Genomic DNA, 24209 nt, shown 5'->3' with positions numbered 1-24209 from the left:
GATGCATCTTTATTTATTTTCCGATATTAGACCCATGGAAAATTCAAAATAATATATTGTCACTACAAATTTACTAAGTTGAGTTTTTTTTATTGAAAATGTATATTCAACCTTACGATATAATACTATGTGTCTTAACTGACTAGCATAATGTTTTATAACTAGATACTTACAATGTAAAGTTTGTCAAATTCAATAGCGATTTAATAAGATATTTACAATGTTCTTTTATATGACCAATTCTACTGCAAATAAATACATTTTATTATAATAAAATATTAATTTATAACCAATGTTTACACAGTCTTGATATGCCTCCATGCCACCATGTTTGCGCCTTTAAAAATATAACATAGGATACTAATGTTAGAAAAATATTCGATACACAACTCCAGTCCTATACAAACAAATCCATCGACACTGGTAACTGTAACATTAATTTTGGCTTAATTTATTATCAGTACCCTCTAAAAGCAATACTCAATTTTTCTTCTCTCGTAGGGCACTTGCCTTTCGCTTTATTGTATTGACCATACTCGCACACTGGCTCTATGCAACGTCCATCTTTGATACACCTGAAAATAGAATTACTTATGTAAATTTATACTATTTATTATTAACTTTGATTGTAGTCTCTTCAATTTGACAGGTATGGTTTTTAAACTCTTACACTTATCCCCAAATGCTATGATTCTATTGAGAAGTCATAGGCATTGTAACATACCTTCTATTTTCCATAGAAAAGTGCTCCAAACCCCGCTTGAATTGATCGCACTGCGTATCACTGGAAGAACAATCGCAAATGCAGCGGTTCTCATCATCAATTACACGTTGAAATAGTGATGGACAAGTACAAACTGGGACAGGCAGCATTGGCGATGATGTTGACGTACCAGGCACTCTCCAATGGGGTGAATCATGGCGACTAAAACACGCACATTCAGTGTGATTGATAAAACTCAGTCTTTCAATTGATGGCCTTGATCCAACTGTTTGAACCTGAAAATAGTATGAATTGAAAACCAAACTTACGGATTCAGTTAACAATACTTCTGATTGGACAAAATACTCACGAAAAAATATAGCTCTACCGTTGAATTTTTGGATGCAGCACAGGTCTGCGTCGGTAGGCAACATCCAACATCATCACCACATCGATGAAGGATTGTGCAATGAGGAGTATACTGCTTTGATGGATCATTGGATGCTAAAATCATTTTCGGTTTTGGAATGAAACAGGAGCCCTCTCGTCGGATTTTGGCTGCATGGAACGACGCCAATCGCGAACCATCTATAAAAGAAACATCAATTAATTTTGTAGAGATCGAATGTCAACAGCTTTATCACCTGTTTTGTGTGATTCTTTTTTGGCTGGTTTTTCTTCGGCCGTTGATTCAGATGCATCATTCTAAAATAAAAATAAATAAATTAATAAATATAAAAGCCGGTGCAATCAAAAATCAGAATATTATATGAATTCTTCACAGCAGAAAGCTTATCTGATTCTGATTCAAATATGCAGACGTGTCAATTATAGTATGATTTTACACATTCTAGAGGAATAGATTGCTGGCAAATTATTGCAAATTCAGAGAAAGTCAGCATTGTATTTGACAACCGCAAAATGCTGTTATTAATTGAGAGCTTTCCATGCCATGCATTAGAAATTTGTATATTGTATGGTAATACTCTATCTATGCCCAGGGAAGTCATGAAAATTTCCAACCCGAAAGATTTCATCGACCAGGCCGGGAATCGAACCCGTCACATCCACCAGCTTAATATAGTGTGCCTTTACTGACAAGGCTATCAGAGGCCCCATAACCAAGATTCTCAGTAGCAAATTAAGGAAAACACTCAACAATTTTGAAAATATGTGAATAAAACAAATAAAACGTAAAACCACCATTAGAGAAAAAAAAAGTAATTAATAAACTTTAACTACAGACTGATTATGTCGTGGCAGAAAAATTAAAATCCCTTGTTTCAAGTATATGAATAATTTAAATTTAAATATTTAAAGATCAGTTCGCTTGCAGATGTCTCAGTGTCGATCACGCTGTCGACAATTTATATATGTACTCGACACAAGCTATTTTTTAGAGCTGCCTGTAGTTCGGTCTCATTTCTCGTTGCCATTGAAAACAAAAATGTGTGCTGTAGAAATTAAGAATAGGGGAAATGGCTCTAATGTTGGCCTATGGATCTAAGATTGGGCCCATCGGTAAAAACCTGCTATTTATCAATTTCATCTACATGAACGCGTCATTGGGACGGTACAAATGGATATTTTTGGTCGAAATTTAGTCGATTGCTGAATTTATGCATGGGCCCAAATTAGGGGCATTAAGGCCGACATTACATCCCCTACTATCGAAATCCACTTTCGAAATGGAAGTGCGAAACCCACCATGGGCGAAATTGTCAATCCAGATCCCTTTAAGATGGAAGCAACTTACCAGCAATTGTGGAGGAGAAAGTACTTTTTTAAGTTCAAGTCAGAAGAGTCGATGCTGCATACATTGACGTTCAACTCGAAAATTTAATTTTCCACGCGGGGGACTCTATCATCGATGCAAGAAAGTTTCGTTTTACTGTGCTGAGCTGCGCGCACGCTTGAGTAGATAGATAGAAGATTAATTAAGATTTTGAAGATTTCCTGCAGAAAGATGTATCGCGATGCAAGTAGATATGAAAAATGAAAGTAGATTTTTCGTAGACTGATTTGCTAGCATGAGATTTAGATGTAGCGCACCCCCTGATTTTCCACTATGTTAGAATAGGAAATGGTGGGCACGACATAACGGAGAAACTACATAAAATTTGTCTACCAGAAAAAAAATAGAAGAACTCATGATTTGTTATTACATTACGGTTGTTACATTCAATTGTAATTATATTCAATTTTACTTGGCTCCATAGAGTGTTCAATATAGTTGAACCTTAATTAAAATTTCATCTACAATATTGTGGAAAATCCAGCTTAACACCACTCAAACTCTATAAATAGTGGTCAATTTGACAAATTTGGGAAAACATTCAACTCTCCCTAGCTCGATATTGAAGGGACAATCGAGTTAGGGAGGATATCAAGTTACGGAGGTATATTTGAGGAAAATGTACGGGAAAAGTGGTTGAAGTAGCCTAGATTTCTATCCAGTTCGAGAAAGATCGAGTAAGGGATAGTTCACTGTATATACTATTACAAAAATGTTTTTGCATCTGTATGATTATCAGATTAATTTTTCAGCTGCTTTATACAACAAGTCGTAAAAGTCGCACAATAACCACACGTGGTTTCGTTTCTTTGAAAATTAAGTTATTTTTCAATACCACAGGCACTTAAACAGTTACTGCAGAAAAATGCATGAATCCTCCCAGCTATATCATGCTGTACAGAATAAGTGTACAATCAGGAAACGTTTCATTCCAAATAACACCTTTCTAATAATGCTCCAAGCTACTTCAAGCCTTCAGATCAATAAAAAGCTGAAACAGCAATATATCCTGTTGTTAGGCACTACCTCCAGTAAAAACGGCCTTTTATTACTAGCCTGCCTAAGGAACCGAGTTAACTCACGATTGACAGAAACGAGGTGAGGCAAGATTATACCCATTAAGTGGTGTGCCACGAAAAGAATGCGGGATACGCTCAACAAACAACGAAAGCTACTCTACGCAAGCATCGCGTATTCAAGGGATGCATCTTTGCAATCACTTCTTGCGTTCGAGAGCAATGCATGGATAAATGTTACGTGGCAAAAGGAAATCTTTCCTTTTCGCCAGCGTCGCAGTTGTCATATGCCAATTGGATTTATTAAAAGCAATTGACGGTTATTGAAGCATGCAAAATTCATATCGATGATTGAAGCCAATCGATCAAACAGATCGGGCAAGCAATCTCTACAAATTCCTTCCTTACCATGCAAACTATTTCATCTTCCATGAAAACAAAGAAGCCAGCTGCCAATCATTATCAGTAAAATTATTTAACTTGGCAATGGAGTTAGAGTACACAGTTGAAAATAAAAATAAAATTGAGAAATGCGCTCTCTCAATAATATAAGTTTACTCTACGGCTGAAAGTTTCTTTAATAAAGAAATCAATCAATTGAGTTTACACTAGAAGCATGTCGATCTAAGAGGCCTCTAAGATAAAAGCCTTCCTATACCAAATGCATTGCTTGTCATACAATCATACACCCCAGAGCGTGACATAAAATATGCACCACCCCTAATGCCCGTCTTATTTAGAGTGCAACCCATTGTATTTAAGAATGTTATTTCACACCAGAAAGTGATCGTCGAAAAAAAAAACCTTTCAAAAAAGTGCTTCAGCATTCCTCATAATGATTTATGGATACTACTGTCGTCGGAAAATCATGTCATTGGGATAAGACAGAGTGAACTATATTGCAAATATAAGATATTTAATCTAATCAGAATATATTTACATGTATAAACAAAATTGTAAACGACCTTGTAGGTGCAATTTACTTTGATGCACTTTCGAAAAAGGCAAACCCAGTTTCGGCACATCATTTGAGATTGCTAAAAGCTCGCGTCATTTTGCTTAAATAGTAAAATGAATGTAGTGACGAAAGCTCTTTGCAACTTGAAATTATGCGTCGAAAAAAAAAATGGGTTCAAAAATGCATCAAAGTACGTTGCACCTTAACATATTCTGTATTCTTCATTCTTCATATTCAGCTTTCGTAAGGTAGGGGAAATGGATGTAATGTCAGCCTAAATGCCCTTAATTTGGGCCCATACATAAATTCAGCAATCAAGTAAATTTTCAATAGCACCCAAAAATATCCATTAGTACCGTCCCAATGACGCGTTCATCTAGATAAAATTTAAAAATAGCAGATTTTTAGCGATGGGCCCAATCTTAGATCCATAGACCGACATTAGAGCCATTTCCGCTACTTCTGACATTTCCTGGCTTCCTTTGTAAGAAAACGTACTATATATTATATATTATACGTTATACGTTATACGTTAAAATTTATTTATACGTAATAAGTGCATGGTCTCTTAATAGAATGGAAGCTAGCTACTATTTTTCGCTTTTGTTTTGGTATTACAAAACGATTGCAAAACGCTTAATACCGTTCGGTAGACTACAGTTCTCTGTTAAAAAATGTTGTGAATGTTTATAAATTTGCGATCGATCAGTGATTGTTTCTTTTTTATCGCGTTTAATCCTATTCGCAATTTGTTAAGAACATTATAACATTTGCAGTTTGCAATATAATTAATTTTAAAGGTTAGTTTTGTCATAAGGGAGATATCTTACTATCCAGAAAGTCAACTTAATGGGATTTTATTAATTGTAATAAGTCTATACTAGAGATAGTCTAAAATCAGAACAATTATTTCGAAAATTAACGGTAAATATCTTATGTTATCAGTTTTATATTTTTAATAAATTCACATAGCTGTTGTCCTTTGCTGTCGATTGTTGCCGTTACTGTGAAACTTTGAGGCACATTACAGCCGAAACTTGTATGTAGACTAGAGTGATGCAAAATTTGAAATTTTCGCTCCACAATACTTATACGATTCCATATCGGATCCTGACTAGCCCCTAACCCATTTGGTGAGGGACTGTGTTGGCACAAACCATTTGAAGTTTGTATGGGAATTACTATGGTAAAACCAAGATTTTTGTTCATGTCTATCTAATATTTCAGCATATCGGTCTGCTTCAAAAGCTTTCAACTGTACTTGTAGGAAATTTTCCCAGCAACAACTTTGCTCAAGACCACTTTTTTTTTTATTAAATGCAAGGATCGAAAGTTATCAATGGTTCAATGCGCTGATGTCTTATGATCATGCTCAATCAACTGCTCAGCAGGCAACATTGGTGTTTCTGGGGCGTTGAATAGGCCACAAAAATCATGGCTATTGTGTCACACTGCAAAATACAGTGTTGCGTACAGAGCAGCTGCTTGATCATGTCATAAGTTTACAAATCTCTTAAATAATTAATAACATTTTCCTGTCTCGTTTTACATAGAAACAATCTTCAGCAAAGTTGTAGTTGAGAAAATTTTCTATAAGAATGGCTATCGAACTGTTTTGCAGCTCAACATGGAAAAAGTCTAGATGGCAATGAACAAAAAGTTGAGATTTCCCATAGTAATTTACATGTTAACTTCGAATGGCTTGTGCGAAGTCTGTTTCTAACCAAATGAGTTGTAACTTTGGGAGACTAATCAGGACCCGATTTGAAACCATTTACGCACTGTGGAGCGTAAAAGTCAAATTTTGCATCAGTCTAATGTAGACGTTGTGGGAGCTTAGTTAGATATTTGGAAACACGAAAATGTAGCATTTAGTATTCCCAACTTCTACTAGGTGTTTTTCTTCCAACCGAACTTTCTTCAAAGATTTTTTGGTCGAATAAAGTATGGTGTTAGACGACAGCAACGCAAAGAGTTGTATCAAATGCGACCGACCCGACACAGCGGACAACTTATAGGGGTTAGGGGATAGGGGTTCAGAAACCTCTCATAAACTATCAACGTAGTTTATGAACAGTCCCTTAACCGTAATGTGAGTCATTTGAATAACACGGTTAAAAGCAAAAATTCCACACGCACATAATGGTTAATTAAAAGATTCTAGACACCTTAATTAAAAAAAAATCAGTTTGGGACTCGAACAGTTAACTTTTTTTCAAAATTCGGTTCTCTTTACTACCCAGTATCAACAATGTTCAATCTTGACCCTATATTACTAGTTTCTTTAGTCATACTTTCACTTCCTGTTCTCCATGTGTAATTTGAGCATGTCTTCAATTATCGGCTCTGTTTCATCAATGTCCAATGACAAGGCAAGTTTTTCAGCATAACAAAATATTCTTCTTTTTCTCCCATAATACTGGTACCAAGATTAACTCATGCAATCAATATACTTGTACAAACAATCATCCTATTAATGTTGCATTTATTAATGAGAGAGATTGTTCAGGCCTGCGGCAAATTTTTGATGGGAAGTATCAGTGTATCATGATAAACATCATATTTTCCATACGCTAAAGCCAACCGAACGGCTAAAACGAAAACAAAACTCAAGTCAAGAGGTCGATTTCGTTGTGCCTTGCCCTTGCATCATTATATTCACATGGGCCTTGGTGAGGCCCGTCAAGCTAATCCACCTAGTGGCATAACGAAATTCAAATACACATTCTGACACAGCTGACGTTGATTTTGAATTCATTGGAGATGTGGTGCCTAATGAAATAATATTTACATTGGCTTTAGTTGTAAATCATAATTAGTTAACTCTTCGAAACTCAAACCTATTTTTGCAGTTTGAAACGGATTTCTGATCTGTTTGTCTTGTGGGAATGGGTGGGAAATTATTATGTTTTAACCGATCAAGTCCTATGGTGAGGATGGATTGCTCTTTGAAGCATCGACCATTTCTTTTTATTAGGGGTGATACTATAATTATGTCTATAATGTTATCAAATTGAGGAAAAATTTCCCTTTCGTCACGTTTTTCCTATACCTAATGCATTGCATGTCACAAAATCTTACACCCCCTCCCCCTAAGAAGCTTAAAAATAATATTTAAAGGTAAAGGCGCAGCTTTAAAGCAAGACTATGCTGGAGACGGCTAGGATTGAGTCCCGGTCCAGTCTAGGATTTTTTCGTGTTGGAAAATTTCTCGACATCCCTGGGCATACAGTATGATTTTGTTCGCCACGCAATTCCTACTAATGATAAATGGTAAAGGCTTAGAAAGCTCTCATTTTTTTTTTTTAGTTCTTTATTAAGGAGATTTTTAGCCTATGGCTAGTTCATCTCCGCAGAAAGCTCTCAACTAACAACTGTGGAAGTGCTCAAAGAATGTGAAGGGCCGGCATAAAGTCCCAGTGGGGATATCATAAAGCCAAATAAGAATTTTGCTCAAACTTCAAAATGTTCGCACCATAGAGCCACACTGTGCGTTTTCACTAAAGATGCACCAAAGTGTGCCTTTTGTGAATATTCAGTGAAAACACGGAGTGTGGTGAACAGTGCTGAATTGTTCAAATTTGATCGGGAGAATATAGCATTAATTTATCTATTTTTTTTTTCCTTTGGTTTGTTTTTTTTCCGTCGATCTTGTTTTCCGTGCTTAGCACCAATGCTTCCGACGTGCCAGGAAGGCAGCTCCCACACCTGGACCCTACCTATCGACCCATCAACTCATGAACCGGGGACCAACGGCTTTACTTCCCATCCGAAGGAAGGCGTGATCAGAGATGTTATGCCTCAGAACATCCCGGCGGCGCCGACTGGGATTGAACCCAGGCCTGCTGGGGTGAGAGGTAATTACGCTTACCACTACACCACCGGCGCCGTTAGTTAATTTATCTATGTTAAGATGGATTAACAGCCCATTCAATTGCGCCTAACTTTGGCATTCTATGTTAAAAAGTAATGAACGATGCACCAAAGAGCGATCTCTTCCTGGTGACAAGCTTAGTTGATCATAAAGCATGTTTAGGATGGCAATAATTTTCTAAAGAAACCCCCTATTCTTGTAAAAGAGTCTTTGCTTAAGTCATCCGTAACTTTAGGTAAAAGTGCAACTAGAAAAAAAAAATTAAAAAAACGATCATTTTTGCAAAAAACAAAAAGTTGTTCAAATTTGAAGCTTGACTCTACGTATAAATGCTTTAAATTTATTTGGGTTGGGGAACGATTAGTTATGTTTTATATTAACCCTAAGAGCTGCCACTAGCAATTAGACACTAACTTAAAAGTCTACAATTTTGACACTGCATACGTCTTCAGGAAACCTAAATGAAGTACAAATGCTTAATGTTGAATACAGGTATACCTCGATATAAGGTAGCTGTCACTTTTGGCTTCGATTGTAGATATCTCTAAATTGATAATTCAATCATATAAATCATGTTGCCGATGTTGTTATTCTTTTGCTTGATTGAATGATCGATTGCGAGAAATCGGCAATGGAAGTCAAAAATGACAGTTACATTATATCGAGGTATACCTGCATAAAAACAAACTTGACCAATTCAATCCCACAATGAAACTTCTATTTGCAATCACATTTAATTTTTAACACATAAAAAACGTACAATATAAAAACTTAATGCAAACAGGATCCAATTTCGAAAATATATTTTATTTTACTTTTTAGTTTTCCACAAAATAAAACTTCTGATTTCCTTATCACGTCCAAAGTTTCACAATTGACCGGAAATATGCGAAAAATATTAAAAAGAGCTTAAGATTATAACGCAGATAATAAGAAAATTGAAGACATTAGAGACGTCTTCCCAAAATCAAAACCGGACAGTGTGCACACCTCTAAAGCATTTGCCAGGTTTTAGAGGTGTTTTGCGCGTTTGATTGAAAAATATTCAGGTTGCTTAGAAACACTTCCCCTCCAATTAACAACTCAATAAAGAGTGAGCCCAAACTGTCCCGATAAATTTATCACATAATTCAATACTACATACTCACTTTATTATTTTCTTGTTTCTCTCCATACCCACTGCCGTGCTGCCGGGAATTTCCATGGTTGTTTGTGTTTTGCGATGACGCTTTACTGCTTTTTGAGATCTCGGATTCATGAAAGATTGGACTTGCAGTTGTGCTATATCCAGCATCACCTTGTGCTTCAACATTATCAACATCATCATCGTCATCCTCATCATCGTCTTCTTCCTCGTCTTCATAGTCGTAGTAGAAATCTTCGGATTCCTCTCCCGTTGGCTCGTTTTTACACTTTTTACCACTGCACTTTCCTTTCGCTGTTGAAAGGGACTTGATCAATCGACTTGAGTCTTTTTGCTGATGATCCTTATAATAGGGTGAATGAGATTTATAGCTGTTGAGCAATTCTTCAAAATAAGTTTTGCTGTATGGAGTGGAACCAGCCTTTTTGAAATTATTTAAATTATTGCTATTTATAATACTCTTAGCTGACGATTTTTCTGTAGCAACTCCAGGCGTAGAAAAATACTCGAATGAATTAGCTGCTTGATGATCGATGTGCACCATGTTTTGATGAATGCTATCGGATGAACTGTAAATTAAAAAAGAAAAACAATTACTCGCTAAAGCGATAGTCGGAAATATTACACATCAAAGAAATTGCGACTGTGATGCAAACATGCACGGGTGCACATGGCTTACGGGTCAAATTTCAGAACATAATCAGTTTTACACATGACTACATCGTACTTGTTATTAATCATCATTTGTTATAAATCATGGATGTGAATGATGCACGTTTAATGAGAGATTTATTTATTTAATCATTCTTCATCCTCTTGGCTATTACGTTCGAACTGGAGCTATGCGTTTGCACTCAACTTTGTTCTTTAAGCTTCTTGCACGTACCATTTTTGCATTTTACACATTTCCATGCTATGCTCATGAAAGTAAAAAAAATCCTCGAACGGACCAAAAACAATTTCCACAAATATTTTTCTTGAGTGTCACTGTGACGCAATAGAGCTGTGGAATACATGCAACATTTATCTCAAAAAGCTACAATCCAAACTGTGCCATAAATAATGCGAAATGTCCAATTAATAGTATCCACATGAAACACTTCGTTCATTTTATTATCTCCCAGCAAAAGGAAACATTTTTTTCAGCGGAGATGCACAAGTAGTAGCTCGGCGTAATTAGGTCATACTTTAAAATAAACCACAGCACTTACGCACGTTCGTTCCACGAACTAGCGACACAATTTTCAAACTGTTCTAATCTAATTCACTTTTGCTACTATAAATATTCGCCAGTAGTAGTGTAGAAGCGTCAGTTTCACAAGTGCTTCCGAAATGTAAGCACAACGTGGATTATACCCATGAGCATTTTCTTAGAAAATTACAGATCACGTAAGTACTTTCTGAAATGAGGCACAGCATAGCATTTGCACAATTTATTTACAAAATAAATGTATACAAACACAATATTTACAAAATTTATAATATTTCAGTTCTATACTACAGGCACAGTACAGTCAATTCATTACATAGACCATAATGTGTATTTCTCAATCAATGCGAGCATTTGTTTTAATAATTACCATGTATTTATTAGCAATCATGTGCGATAATAGGTATAAGCAACTGCTGGTTTCAACCACAATGCTTTGATGCTCTTTTCGCTATTAACAAACGCCACTACTACCAAAACTCAAACAAGGTACACCTATGTTCAACATAGTAGAAGCATTTGTACTTCCAGGTAGGCTACGATAGTAACATGAGTCGAGTCGTATCATTCATACAGTCTAGTCGTGTATTAGATATTAATTAAGTTTACACATTTTAGACGCTCAAAACGTATCTGTTGAGAATATATAATTTCTACCTTTATACTGCTTTATACATTGTACGTAAAGAACGCACAGTGGGGTGACAGTGGACATTATTTTAATAAATAGCTATTCCATATTTCACACCATAGTAGACTCTTGCGCTATAAACAATCTCGTAGAAGTTGTTTCGATCAGGTCAGGGCAAATTTTACCATTTTTTATGTAATATAGCGCTATATTTACAATAAAATATTATATCGACACAGGGACTACTACTACTTGAAAATAGTACTTAGCTAATTAATCAAATTTTCATATCCAGCAGATCTCATTAATAATCACATGTTGAGATAAGGATCAGATAGGTAGTTTCTCAGCATTTGCAATGTTTTGTTATTTCAACAAATCCCATAATTACGTAATTTTCTCGGAAATTAGACAAATGTTCAACATACGTCTCTAAGTTGATTTTCCAAAATCAGCCATAAGATCTTTGCAAGTTATCCATAAATTGCACCAATAAGGCCTGTACACTGAAGCAAAATTTCACATAATCGCCATTGGTGAAATCCTTTAAATTTTATTGGATATCGAACGAAGATATCAAATAAAAGTATCGAGTCATTTTCGTTCCGTGTAGTCTTATCATGTTAGGCCATGGATTGACTCGCATGGCTACGAATAAGACACTCAAGGCACCTGAAGTTGACCCAAAATTTCTGAAATCGATAGAAGCAGAAGAGGCGTTTGATTCTAATGAACTCTAAAACGGTCATTGCAAAGTTAGCCTATAAAACCTCAAGAGTTTACAAATAATATCTGAGACGATTATTCATAGTCCCAGTGGACTTATCCCGTAAACTAGCCGGATATGATTGAAAAGGCTCCTGGATTTAGCTTTAAGCTACTATACAATATTTAGAGTTGCATCAATAGACATCCCGTAGTAATGTAGGCCCTTTTCACATGTTGCGCGAGATCTCCTCTTAAGTTGACCCAAAAAGATTTATTAACACCCGGCATTGCTCAGGAAAATTTGATACGTAAATATGTTAACTCACTTCTCATTTACTTCTTACGCATTCTCTTCTCACGTTCTGGTGAATCATTCAATTTCGGGAGAACAGTCCATAATGCACCCTGGCGTAAAATAGTCTCCTGGCGTAAAATTAGGTATTTTCCCCTCAATTCCCGGGTTCAGCCCAAAAACCCAAATTTGAGTAAATTGCATACAGTAATTTTCATTTAAAACTAGCAAAAGAAAATACTTACTCTTAAAGGGTGTCCACGATGAAATTGCCACACTATGAAATTGCTCTAACTTTTTAAGTGTTGGGTAGAATTTAATGAAAATTTGGGTGGATTTAGTTCATAGTGCATTATTTACATCCTGCAAGTTTTAAAGTCCTGTGATCAAAACTCGCGGAAATGGAGTCGAAAGAACAGCTCGTGCGTGATAAAATCTTGCGCACTCATCACGATAACAAGGATCTCTCGCATCGTTCCATCGCTAAAACGTTGGGAATCGCGAATTCTACGGTGTCGCGAGTGATTAAGCGGTTCGAGGAACGGTTGACCACCGATCGGAAGCCCAGAAGTGAAGGAAAAAGTATTCCGTACAACACCAAAAATCACAACCGCGTAGTTGGGGCCTTCAACCGAAATCCGAACGCCTCCGTTAGGGATGTGGCTAAAAAGCTGCACCTAAGCCGAAGTTTTGTCCAGAAGGCCAAAACTAAGGCTGGGCTTCGAACGTTCAAGGTACAAAAGGCCCCTAATCGCGACGAGAAGCAGAACAAGTCCGCCAAAACCCGTGCCAGGAAGTTGTACCTCAACATGCTGACGAAAGTTGAATGCTGCATCATGGACGACGAAACATATGTGAAGGCCGACTTCAAACAGATCCCCGACAACCTGTTTTTCACGGCCAAGGATAAGTTCAGCGTTCCGGAGCATGTCCGCACTCAGAAGATGTCCAAATTTGCGAAGAAATTCCTGGTTTGGCAAGCGATCTGCACGTGCGGGAAGCGGAGTGCACCTTTCGTGACCCAGGACACGATGAACGGACAGGTGTACATAAAAGAGTGCCTCCAGAAGCGGCTGCTTCCTCTCCTGAAGGCCCACAACGTCCCAACAATCTTCTGGCCGGATTTGGCCTCATGCCACTACTCCAAGGACGTGCTGAAGTGGTATGCAGACAATAAGGTCAATTTCGTGCCGAAAATGTTCAACCCTCCCAACACTCCGGAGCTCCGCCCCATCGAGAAGTACTGGGCGATTATGAAGCAGCACCTTCTTAAACGACCTAAGGTAGTGAAGACAGTCGAGGAACTGAAGAAAGTATGGGTTTACATGCAAAAAACGGTTGATTCACAGGTTGTGCAGAATCTTATGGCCGGGGTTAAGGCCAAGGTGCGGGCATTTGCGTATGGACTGTAAATAAAATACGAGTAAAATGGTAAAATGAAGTTTAATAGTTATTTCTCAATCCCTGAAAATTTGATGGCAATCGGATGAAAACTCGAATTTTGCGAATCAATTTTGTGTGTGGCAATTTCATCGTGGACACCCTTTAAGTATATTCTACCCAAAATAACCCTGCTTCAAGATAACGCTTAGTAGTGATTATTGGATAATCGTGAAAAGGTTGAATAAGCGCCTTTTAAGTTCAGACACAACTAAACAGCAGAATAACAGCTGTATAGAAGCGCAAATGAATATGCAATAAGAACTTGTCACAACTGTCCCAACAGCCATAAGTTGCTGACTAAGTTCGCCAGATTTGCTTGTATAGAGATTGAGTAAAGATTAATTCATATCGTATAGCATTTGAATACAGCTTAAGGCTGTATATAAATGTAATGAGCAAAGTGTTTACATTGTGAAAATTGTTAGTTGGGTAAGGCACATGGAATTTACTCGAAAAGCCATATCAACCCTTTTAGAGTTATCTGAAAATCAAATCTGAGTCCACCCGAAACATACCACGCGACTATATACGCAGTCATGAAACTCAAAAAAGTTAACAAAAAACTATATTTTCCATGCTAGCATTTGAGTAAGATGTCATAACTTCAATCACAAAGAATGCCGTAAAACGGTTTTCAGTGGCTAACACATATCCTCTGAAATGCTATTATTTTGACTTGCACTGTATAAATATAGAGCGCGAAAACGTATCCTGTATAAATAAATTGTGTTTGGCTGGTTACATTTACAACGAACGAATCCTTATCACAGTCCATAGCTGCTGCTTATACAATTTGACTAAATATTGACTTTAACGACAATTACATACCGTACATCCCTAATGATTATTTTCTCATGTACAAATGACGAAATAAAATAAAGTGATTGATAATGTTAATAAATACAGCTTTATTTATTAAGCGCTGCTTTGGCTTGGCGAAACACACGGTCTACAAATAACAATATTTTGTAAACATTGTCGTTTGTCTGAATCATGCTTTTTCTCAATTCTCTTTACATTTGTCTCGGGGTCAAAAAGCAAGCGCTGTCTACTACTGCTCAGTCCTGGCTGATTTGCCTAGTCGCGCAAAAATATTCGCAGATACCTCCTACTGTCGGCTCATAAAGCATTGGTCGCAACTGGTCTGCTCTGTCTCTTTTTTCATATTTGCATTTTATAGGTTGTTTTAGTTGCACTCGTCTGTTCACTGAATATCCCCTTTCAACTTGCAGCTTCAATGCAGTAATGGACTGTGAGAAAAAGTCGGTGCTAATTTTTCAAATCGGACCATTATCGTGGTTGGATGGAAAGGAATTTGAGGCTGTCCGTGCCACTGAAACGATCCCGCGTAAATGAAGGAATGCTCTATGCATAAGTTGCCTCCACTGTCTTAGACAGGTGTACTAATTTGATAATAAAAACCATCATAGCAAATTGCATCACAGTGGGATTAAAATTGGGAAAACTGGTTTAAAGTGGCAACAAGGCGGCAATTTAATGATGACAAAATTAAGGTTTTTGCCATCACAAAGTACGACATATCGTTAGAAATGCCATATGAGATTAAAATTTTAGTAAATAGTGCACCATGCTTCGAAACGACTGTTTAGCAGTATACATAATATATCGAACAAAAAACACCATTATCGATATAGGGTTAAGTAGCTTCCGTCATACCCGAACGTTTTCTTTCTTTTTCGAACGGGTTTGAGCAAAAAATGTGATGTTTCTATCAAATATGACCTCTAATAGCTGTTTATACAACAGTTACAGAAAATCCAGATCGTAACCAAATTCGATCTAATTTGGCACTGTTGTTGAGACCTCAATATAGATCGAAAGAGGAGTGGGGAGCAGGGAGTTCAGCCATATAAACTTGACCCTAGTGAACAGTGTTAAAGGAATTAAATTCAACATGCGGTTAATATTTTCGACCGTGAACTTAAATAAATGCTTTGATAACCGGCTGGCTATCTGATCAGAAAGATATAACATTAATGATTACATTTTAGTGAAGCGCAGATTGCACTCCACACATAATCGCAAATATTTCTGCCTGAAAAACAATACAGTATCTACCAAGGGAGTAAGACTGCTGCAGCCTCAGCTCACGAGAGTAACCATCAGCACCTGCTTGAAGGTAGAGGGAACCATCAGTAAAACATACAATGCTATGTATTCTGATAACCAGAGGGGCTGGGAGTGATCGTTCATTCTCATTGTATAAGTTTCAGTGGATCCATGTATTTAAAGGACAATGTGACGCTGATCACGTTCTTGCAGTCAGATGGGAGTGAGTAAGGAATATTAGAGCGAACTACATATGTTGTTTTGGGGTTCGTGTTTACTTCTACGTCCCACAGTGCGGGACAGTGCTGCAAAATCTCGACCAAACATGGCGATATATAGAATTTTCAATTCTGCTTTGGTCACTCATTTTAGCTAACAGTCATCGTCAAGGCAAACCATGTCAATGGTCAGTGACAATGCTGTCAGTGACGAACATGTTCAGATTTTTTTTATTATTTAACTTTGTAAAGAAATTAAATGATTTGAGTAAAACAATTACATGGAGCCGTTAAAGTGAACAAGCATCTACGTCCTGAACTGCTTGGATAACAATAATGTGACACAGAATGCACGAAATTAAACGTTTTGTAGCTAGGTGAATCTTTGTCATTGATGAAAAAATTAATGAGATTTTGACAAATCTAGATAGAGCTGGAATCAGGGCGTAACAGCTTTTGTAAACTTGTTGATTTCTATGAATTCAAGGCACGCCTACACAAACCAACATATTCATCGGGTATGGGAAATCTTTCTCTACTCGATGGTGTTGTCGATTTGCCAGGGAGAATGATTACTTTCGAGAAATCATCGAGAGAAGTCATTGTTTACAAAAGCTGTTACGCCCTAATTCCAGCTCTATCTAGAAATTTGAGGATCAGATTTATCAGTGACTACGTGATAAACAATTTTGTCAATATCGTGCGAAAGTCTGTTAATGACAATGACAAATCTCAGCACTAGTGCGGGATGCCGGACAAAAATAAAAACTGGTGCTTTTTCCTATTTAGACCCATCGAGGGGAAAGGGGAAAGTAGTAAGTGGTGATGAAAACTACTATTTGCATAAATGACGTATGTTGTATAAGTAATCGCAAAAGTATCCCAACGGCTATTTTCTGTAAAATGGTGGAAAACGATGGTGTTTTTGAGGAAGTTGTTCATGGTGATCAGGATAGCTCATTTACATATCATACATGAATTATACGTAATCACTCATGTGACTTAAACGCCAACATACTTAGAATCAAAAATCATCGTATTAATTTTATTACAAGCTAAACATGTTTTATTACAAGCTAAACGTGTTCGGTAAATTTTACCGAAATCATAACAGCTGAACGTTCGGCAAAACTTTAACTTTCATTTTAAAGGCTATTGAATTTGAAAATAATTTCAAAACATGTTCAACCTTGTTTAAATGATCAAATCTTGTCATTTTAGTGGAGATTTAGTTTCAAAGTAGCTGAAAAGCAATTGAATTGAATTGCATAAATTTTACCAAACAGTTCAGCTGTTCAGATTTCGGTAAAAATTACCGAAGTCGGCGATAATTTTTAAGTGTATATGTTCTACAATTGCAATTGAAATATACCTTAAGGCGTACTGAGTGAATTTTGTTTTTGTTTTTATAAAAGATAAACCACTTATTGAAAATATGTTTGTTTAAGTAGCGGATGATTAAAAATCTCACAAAGTTGCAAAAAGTTGCTGCTACATTGTGTGCGGACACTTCTAAAAACAACTTTGCGCATGTTTTAGGGTGGAACTCGGAGGAACTTTTTTATGAATCGATCATCAAATTTTGAAGATTAATTTCTATGCATTTGCACTTGAATTTTCAACGTTCCAATTACCACCATATATGATCAAAACACCTGAAATGCGCTCTGGAAGTATACTTTTCTTACCTTCATTGATATTCACGATTTTACTTGAATTTATTTCTCGTAGTATTAATGTTTTGGTAGTATGTTGAAGATCAGTGAAAAATCAAGAAAATCTACTAGATACTTGCTACACTTGTTACAGTAGCTACGATGCATTCAAAAGTTTACATTGGTAAGTTTGTAGATGACTTCTGTTATGTAAACAAGTACAGAAGGCATCTGCAACCGTATCTGAAAATCAGTATACCTGGGAAAAAAAAATACTAAAAATCGATTTTTGCCCATAGGTCAACGCACTGTGCGTCCCCACAAAGATCACAAGAGGAGATAATTAGTTAGGGTTCGTCGAATAAGGATTCATGTTGATAACTGATGTGATCATAGTTTTGATTCAATAGATTGTTTTCCGAAATCCACACGGATAATAATTGCGATCGTTTAAAGCCTAATAAGTCAATCATGTGTCCTTATCAACTCAGGAATGCAAACAAACCTGTAGCGTGCCCCGAAAAAAAAAATGTTTTGAAAAGATAACTTGCTCACTCCCAGGTGCAATAAAAATGAAAACAATTTTACAATTCAACAGAACATTGCACATTGGGTCCTCATACTACAATCCTTAACATGTTCCAAAGCATGGATATTATTGCATTACGAGAACGGAAGGAAACGAGATTTTCATATAAAATTTTAAATCAGAAGTTACCAAAATCAACCTTTTCCTTTTAAGCAGATATTATCCTTGATTCTCCTTGAATAATAGGTCTGATTCATCATGTTTTTGTTCATTTGAGATTAGGCTGATTATCTATACCACTTACAACATACGTGCTTAAGCCCACGTAAACAACATCGTAGAGTTTAGCTACATATACGACAATTGCTTTGAATGCTAAGATTAAATCATAAATACACAGACAAACGGACGTAACTCTCAATCGTCGTCACGCATTTAGCGTTCAATTCAAATATTATTAGTTTCTCAAATCCCCCATCGGATCACTTTGACGTTTATTTACATTCTATCTAACTTGTATGCAACTTTGTTTAAGTATTGGCAAGCAAGCTTTTTTCCACGAATAACTCATGAGATGTCGTTAGTGAGTATCGTGTCAGAAATATTCAGGAAAATTAATTAATGTGCTACGTCTGTTTGTCTGTGCTTGAAGCATTAAGTTGAATTCTTAGAACTAACTATACCTACGCCTAGATCATCAGTTATAAACAATGTATCCTAATTAGGAAGCATCATTCATCTTATGCATACGGCTGCTAATTAGATGCTGAAATAGAATTAAAAAAAAAAACGTTCCATGTTTATTTGACACCATTTAACCTTGCAAGTCAACAACTTTATCTTTGGGTAAGACGGAAAGATAACGTGCTTTGGTGTATCATTGCTCGTTAAATTACGCTTCATTTCCTCTCTCAAAGCATATGCATCTGGCGTGTTGTTTTATATCATACTAGTAATGGCTTCATTGTGGTTAGCATATGAATCATAATTAATATCAATAACACTATAAGCTGCCTAAATACATGTATCTAGAGGAAGATCTCATGCATGTTGCATAAGTGTTTCGTTCCAGTTGCGTTAGGTTTGCGTTTGAGTAGGCAGAATATAATTTCGTGTTGTGTTTTGTTTGCCTTATTCCGAACAATACTAAATCTAATCTAATCGTAAAGTTTTAAACATTTCTAGATCTACTCTCAGCCTATGCCGGCATTTTGGATTTATTTTGATGCTTGCCAATGAATCAATTCGAATCTTGCTATACGGATAAATAATTAGAATTTGAAAGGTACACTCGTACATGAGCATCGTACCAGCATCATACTTTGCGCAGTTCCTAATGATTTTCTTGATTTGATCGAGATATTAAATTAAAAAAAGAGATTTTAAATTAAAATTCCAAAATTCCAAAATTATTAAGTTTGCTGAGTTAGAAATAGTGGTTGTAACTCCGTATATTATTTTATTGGTGCGTCCCTTAGCTCGCTCGGTAAAGGTGCAGCTATGAAGCAAGGCCATGCTGGAGGCGGCGGATTGGATTCTCGGTGGTGGGTTAGAACATTTCTCGATTTTCTTGTGCAAAAAATATAATTGGCACACAATATATACGAATACTACATTTTCAATTAACAACTGAAGAAGTGCTCGAATTAAGTATCAGGTCATTAGACCGAAATACGTTAGGCCGAAATTGAAATCCCTTTAAAAAATAAACATGAGTAGTTCTTCGAAAATTTGGGTACACCAGGATTTCATATTATTTATTTTCTATGTTTTATTATTTTGGAGTTTTTTTTTTCTTTTAAAGTGAGCAGTTTTTTTTGAATAAATTGTTCTCTTGATTTTTTGCACTTTGATTTGTTTTCATAATTTATTCCTAGAATTTATTTTTTTAAACATGAGCAGGCTGTCAATTGTGGCATTCCAGGTTTTTATTTTATTTGTTATACCATGCATTATTTTCTAGGAAATTTTCCTTCTTTTAAAACCAGTTCCTTCGAATGAAATTATTCTTATGATTTTTAGCAATTTGAGTTTTTTTTTCATGATTTATTCTTAGGAGCGTTTATGAGTATGTTTCCTTCTCATGTTTAAATGAGTAGTTATTTCAAATGGCAGTGGGCGGAAGTGGCAAATGAGCAAGAGCACTGGTTGAGCAGAAGTGTAGCGAACCCCACACGTATCAATATATTGACGAGAAGGGAATTGTTGTCAATAATATTGATGATGTGAATACAGAATTATTGTCAATACCGATTCATTGACGTCAATATAAAATGTATTAACAATACGATTATTGTCAATAAAAGCAAACGTGTAGGGTCCACTTTAGTGGGGTAGGAGCACCAGAAGTTCCGGTTCGGTGGGAGTACCAGTCAGCTGCGACTACCAGTGGAGTGGGAACGGCACTAGAGCGAGAGTGACCACTATTTCACACTATCCCCTGGCATCCTCTAGGAGCCACCTGTGCTAATAACCAAATAAGCCAAACGTACTTCGGCATAATGACCCAGCAACCTCGAATAACACTAAGTTTAGAGCAGGTGTTAATGTCCCAATTGGGACGTAATAGCTTAGGAATATGAAGATAGTTCAATATCATGCGTGACTGGCGCAAACATTTAAAGGCTTAAAAAACAATATATGAACTAAGTTTACGAGAGTACTGAGGTTTAAAACTGACTGGACATACCAGAAATTAAACAGAATGATTAAGCGATTTCAGTGCACCTTGAAATACAATTGAAAATTTCATTACATTTGTGCACAACAAACAAAGTTGGGTCTATTGTCTGGAGATAATAACTTAGCCAGAAAATGTGCATTGCATACAAATTAATGACTTATGACTAATGAGAGATGTTTTAAAACATGAAAAAATATATACCTTAAATTACTACGGCTTAGCTTCGTCGTCTCGATTCCGCCCGTCCTAGATAGCATGAATGACGAATTATCGGGTGAGTTAAGACGACTCTTGCCACGGTTTTGATGTCCCAACATATTCCTGTTGGAGTGATGATGCATTCTTGAGTGATGACCGCGTGGTCGGTGATGACTTGTATATACATGGTTGTCCATTCTAGAGTTCACAGCTCTCAAACTGCTTTTGTATGCACGAAGTGCTTGCTGCGCTTGAGTAATGTGTCGATTTTTAACATAATGATGTTCGTGGCGCACGTGGTGTGTCTTTGGCATTATGGAAGCATGTCGGCGACGATGGTTTTTTGCACTATAACTTTCGAGATCGACAGAACTCGGTGTCAAATCCAATGGAGCTGAAGTTACACCCGCCGGTGGCGACAGAAATGACTCATCGATGTCATAATAATTAATGTCACTGTCACTAATGCTCCTACTAGCCCGAACCGAACCGGCACACATTTTCGCTTTCAAAAATAAATACAGAAGTATGAAATAAAACGTGAAAATCTTCGTCGCGCCTATTGATGATCTCATTATAGAACACTTGCTTCAAAAGCGTATTGCTACACATTGAAATTTATTCCACTTTGCTGAAGAATGGCATTTGTTTTATCAGATGATAAATTTTCATTCCTTCAGGCTTCTCAAATAACACCTCTCTCTAAAGCCGATTTCTTCAATTCCTTTGTCGATCACAGTCAGCAGACACTGCACACTTTATTTTTACTTTTCCTAGTTATTCGATTCTTTTCTTCAGACCTCTCATGTGAATCCCCATCCGTCGATCAACTTGTCTGTGTTCCGTAAATGCGCTGTGTGAATGATATAAAACAATCATTCTTCAATAATATTCGGTTTTCTAATTATTTATTTTCCTTTCACACACTTTTCTCCAATCACATGCCGTTGTTATTTGATCTTGTGAAATCTAATTTGAACTCTTTTCCCATTTCTTCCTTTTTCTTCCTTTAGATTCCTTTTTGAACTAATCATTACGTGTCTCAATTTCTAGACATCGCAAGTCGATTGCTCCACTCCACTTACTACTCCCAGCAAGACTGCACACTCACAACAACCGAATGTCGAAGATCCACACTTTTCGTGAAGGTAACGAATAAAAAATGACACACGACCAGTTGCGAAGTGAGTAAAATTATTTTTTTTTATTTCGAAAAAAAAATATGCGAACGAAAAACCAACACAAAACGCAGACGCTCGAACACGATGTTTACTGCCTGATAGACAACGCTAGACTGAGAGAAGCAACGTGGTTTACTCTGAGTCATGTTCGCGCCACTGGCATGAATGAATATACAGCTTGATCTATCTCCCGAGCCAGGCAGGACCTGTGACGCAAAACAAGAGAAGAGATATTTGTAGAAAAGAGCAGCAGACTTTAATTCAAATCTCTTTGGGGGGAACCCGTTAATCATTTTATGACGATTAATCAATCATCACTACACATCGCAACAAAACTGGTTGTTGATATTTTCGGATTCTGTTAAAACAAACTTACAACCATGCAATTATCCAATCATCTGCCGATCGCTGAAACTCAATGTTCAGACATCGGTATTACAATGTTCACAGTTAATACCCATACTTTACACACGCTACTTACTCTCGCGTAAAACGTGCACGCGACGAGTTTTACATGCGGACGATTCATCAATCCAAGGAGACGTCCGATCATTTAGATGTTCGTTGCAATAAATCGCCAGCGTCGACTCCTGCAATTTTCTCTTTGGTTGCAGGATGAACAATTCTCCCGCTCTCCCAGAATCCTTCCCGCGGAGATCTCGCAGTGGTCGCACAACGACTTCGAGGAAATGTGTAAAAAGCGGCATGAACCGTCCATGAAAGAAAACTGAAAACAAACTCGAATAAATACCGTGTAACGAAAGCATTATTTCATTAAAGGGTAAAGGCACCTCATACGAACCACTTTCCGCAATAATTCCAATTAACACTCCGAACACGATCCCTGCAGTTAAATGTGTAACGGCAAATTGACAATGTTGGAAAAATCATTACTCAGCCATTTATCAATACACTGAAAATAAAATTTCGTTTATACTACGAAAACGTTCGTTTGTGCCACGAATTCATTCGTTGCTATCTGCAACGAAATATATTCGTATTATATATGAAGCGAGATTCGTTTAATGTACCAACCTAATTGATTTCGTAGCATTCTTGCATTTTACGAATCGCTACGAATTATTCGTATGTAAAAATGCCAATGACGAAGAAAAGTACGAATAATTAGTAGACCTATAAAACAGCTTTCATACATTGTACGATAAATAATACACACTTACGAAAGTTTCGTTGAAAAGTAAGAGTGACTTTCTAGCAATTGTTGTATGTACGAAAAAGTTAGTACATTCACATCTGCCCAACAATCAGTGCCAGCAGAAACAACAATAATATGAATATGGTCACCTGGGAGGACAACAGCAGAGTACTGGAGGAACAAACAATCATCATCAAATATACAAAAAACAAATAATCATTACAATTTTACTTCTTTATTTGTCGCACTAAATATCACTCAGCGCAAACAAACCCGCTGATACGCATTGTACAACCATTTTTAATTCATATTCAGGGCATCATCACTCAGCACGTCTTTAATTCCGTGGGTTGTTTTGTCGCTGGATTTCCGCTAGCGCTGATTAATTAGGAACAAATCCATTGGGTAATTTCGTTTCGTAACTTGCATCCATCCAACGTGGGCAGCACAAACATCGATGCACACAGTTTAATCCTGCGATGAAGGAATTTAAAATAAAATTCAACTGGATTAGCTGCAAACCGAATTCCATACGGGAACCACATCCTGCAAATTATCAATTGGATTATTAGTATCATCAACACATCACATCACAACACATTAATGTACTTACCGTTTTTAATACTTAGCTGCCTCATGATGATGATCGAGTTCTTCTAGCTGCCCAGGAACTAAATTGTATGCTATAAACTGATTTGCACTGACGACCAAAAGGTAGTTTTAATATCCGTACGAAATTCAGTTC

General features: G+C 36.7%; 1 protein-coding gene across 1 annotated transcript; it reads right to left on the bottom strand.

Annotated features, from left to right (window-relative positions):
- Positions 1-274: 274 nt before the first annotated feature.
- Positions 275-22471, bottom strand: LOC135714422 (uncharacterized protein DDB_G0283357-like). Its single transcript, XM_065237775.1, has 6 exons — positions 21131-22471; positions 9495-10059; positions 1348-1408; positions 1074-1291; positions 725-999; positions 275-575 (listed from the first exon to the last, which is right to left on the bottom strand). Exons 1-6 carry the CDS (start codon positions 21700-21702, stop codon positions 458-460), a joined length of 1809 nt encoding a protein of 602 aa, XP_065093847.1. The 5' UTR covers positions 21703-22471; the 3' UTR covers positions 275-457.
- Between the last annotated feature and the right edge of the window lie 1738 nt (positions 22472-24209).

This window comes from Ochlerotatus camptorhynchus, unplaced genomic scaffold, assembly GCF_037179485.1.
Source record: "Ochlerotatus camptorhynchus isolate MF236.1 unplaced genomic scaffold, CSIRO-AGI_Acam_v1.1 ptg000643l, whole genome shotgun sequence".
NCBI lineage: Eukaryota > Metazoa > Arthropoda > Insecta > Diptera > Culicidae > Ochlerotatus > Ochlerotatus camptorhynchus.
The sequence above is the reverse complement of the archived record's forward strand: the minus strand, read 5'-3'. Positions and strand labels throughout refer to the sequence as shown.

Bases quoted from the DNA above. Each gene is read 5' to 3' on its own strand.
- LOC135714422 (XM_065237775.1), bottom strand. From the start codon at position 21,702: ATGAGATCATCAATAGGCGCGACGAAGATTTTCACGTTTTATTTCATA. The intron at 10,060-21,130 runs GTATATATTTTT...TTTAATTTACAG, and splicing joins CTAAGCCGTAGTAATTTAAG to TTCATCCGATAGCATTCATC. The intron at 1,000-1,073 runs GTGAGTATTTTG...TACTATTTTCAG, and splicing joins CGGTAGAGCTATATTTTTTC to GTTCAAACAGTTGGATCAAG.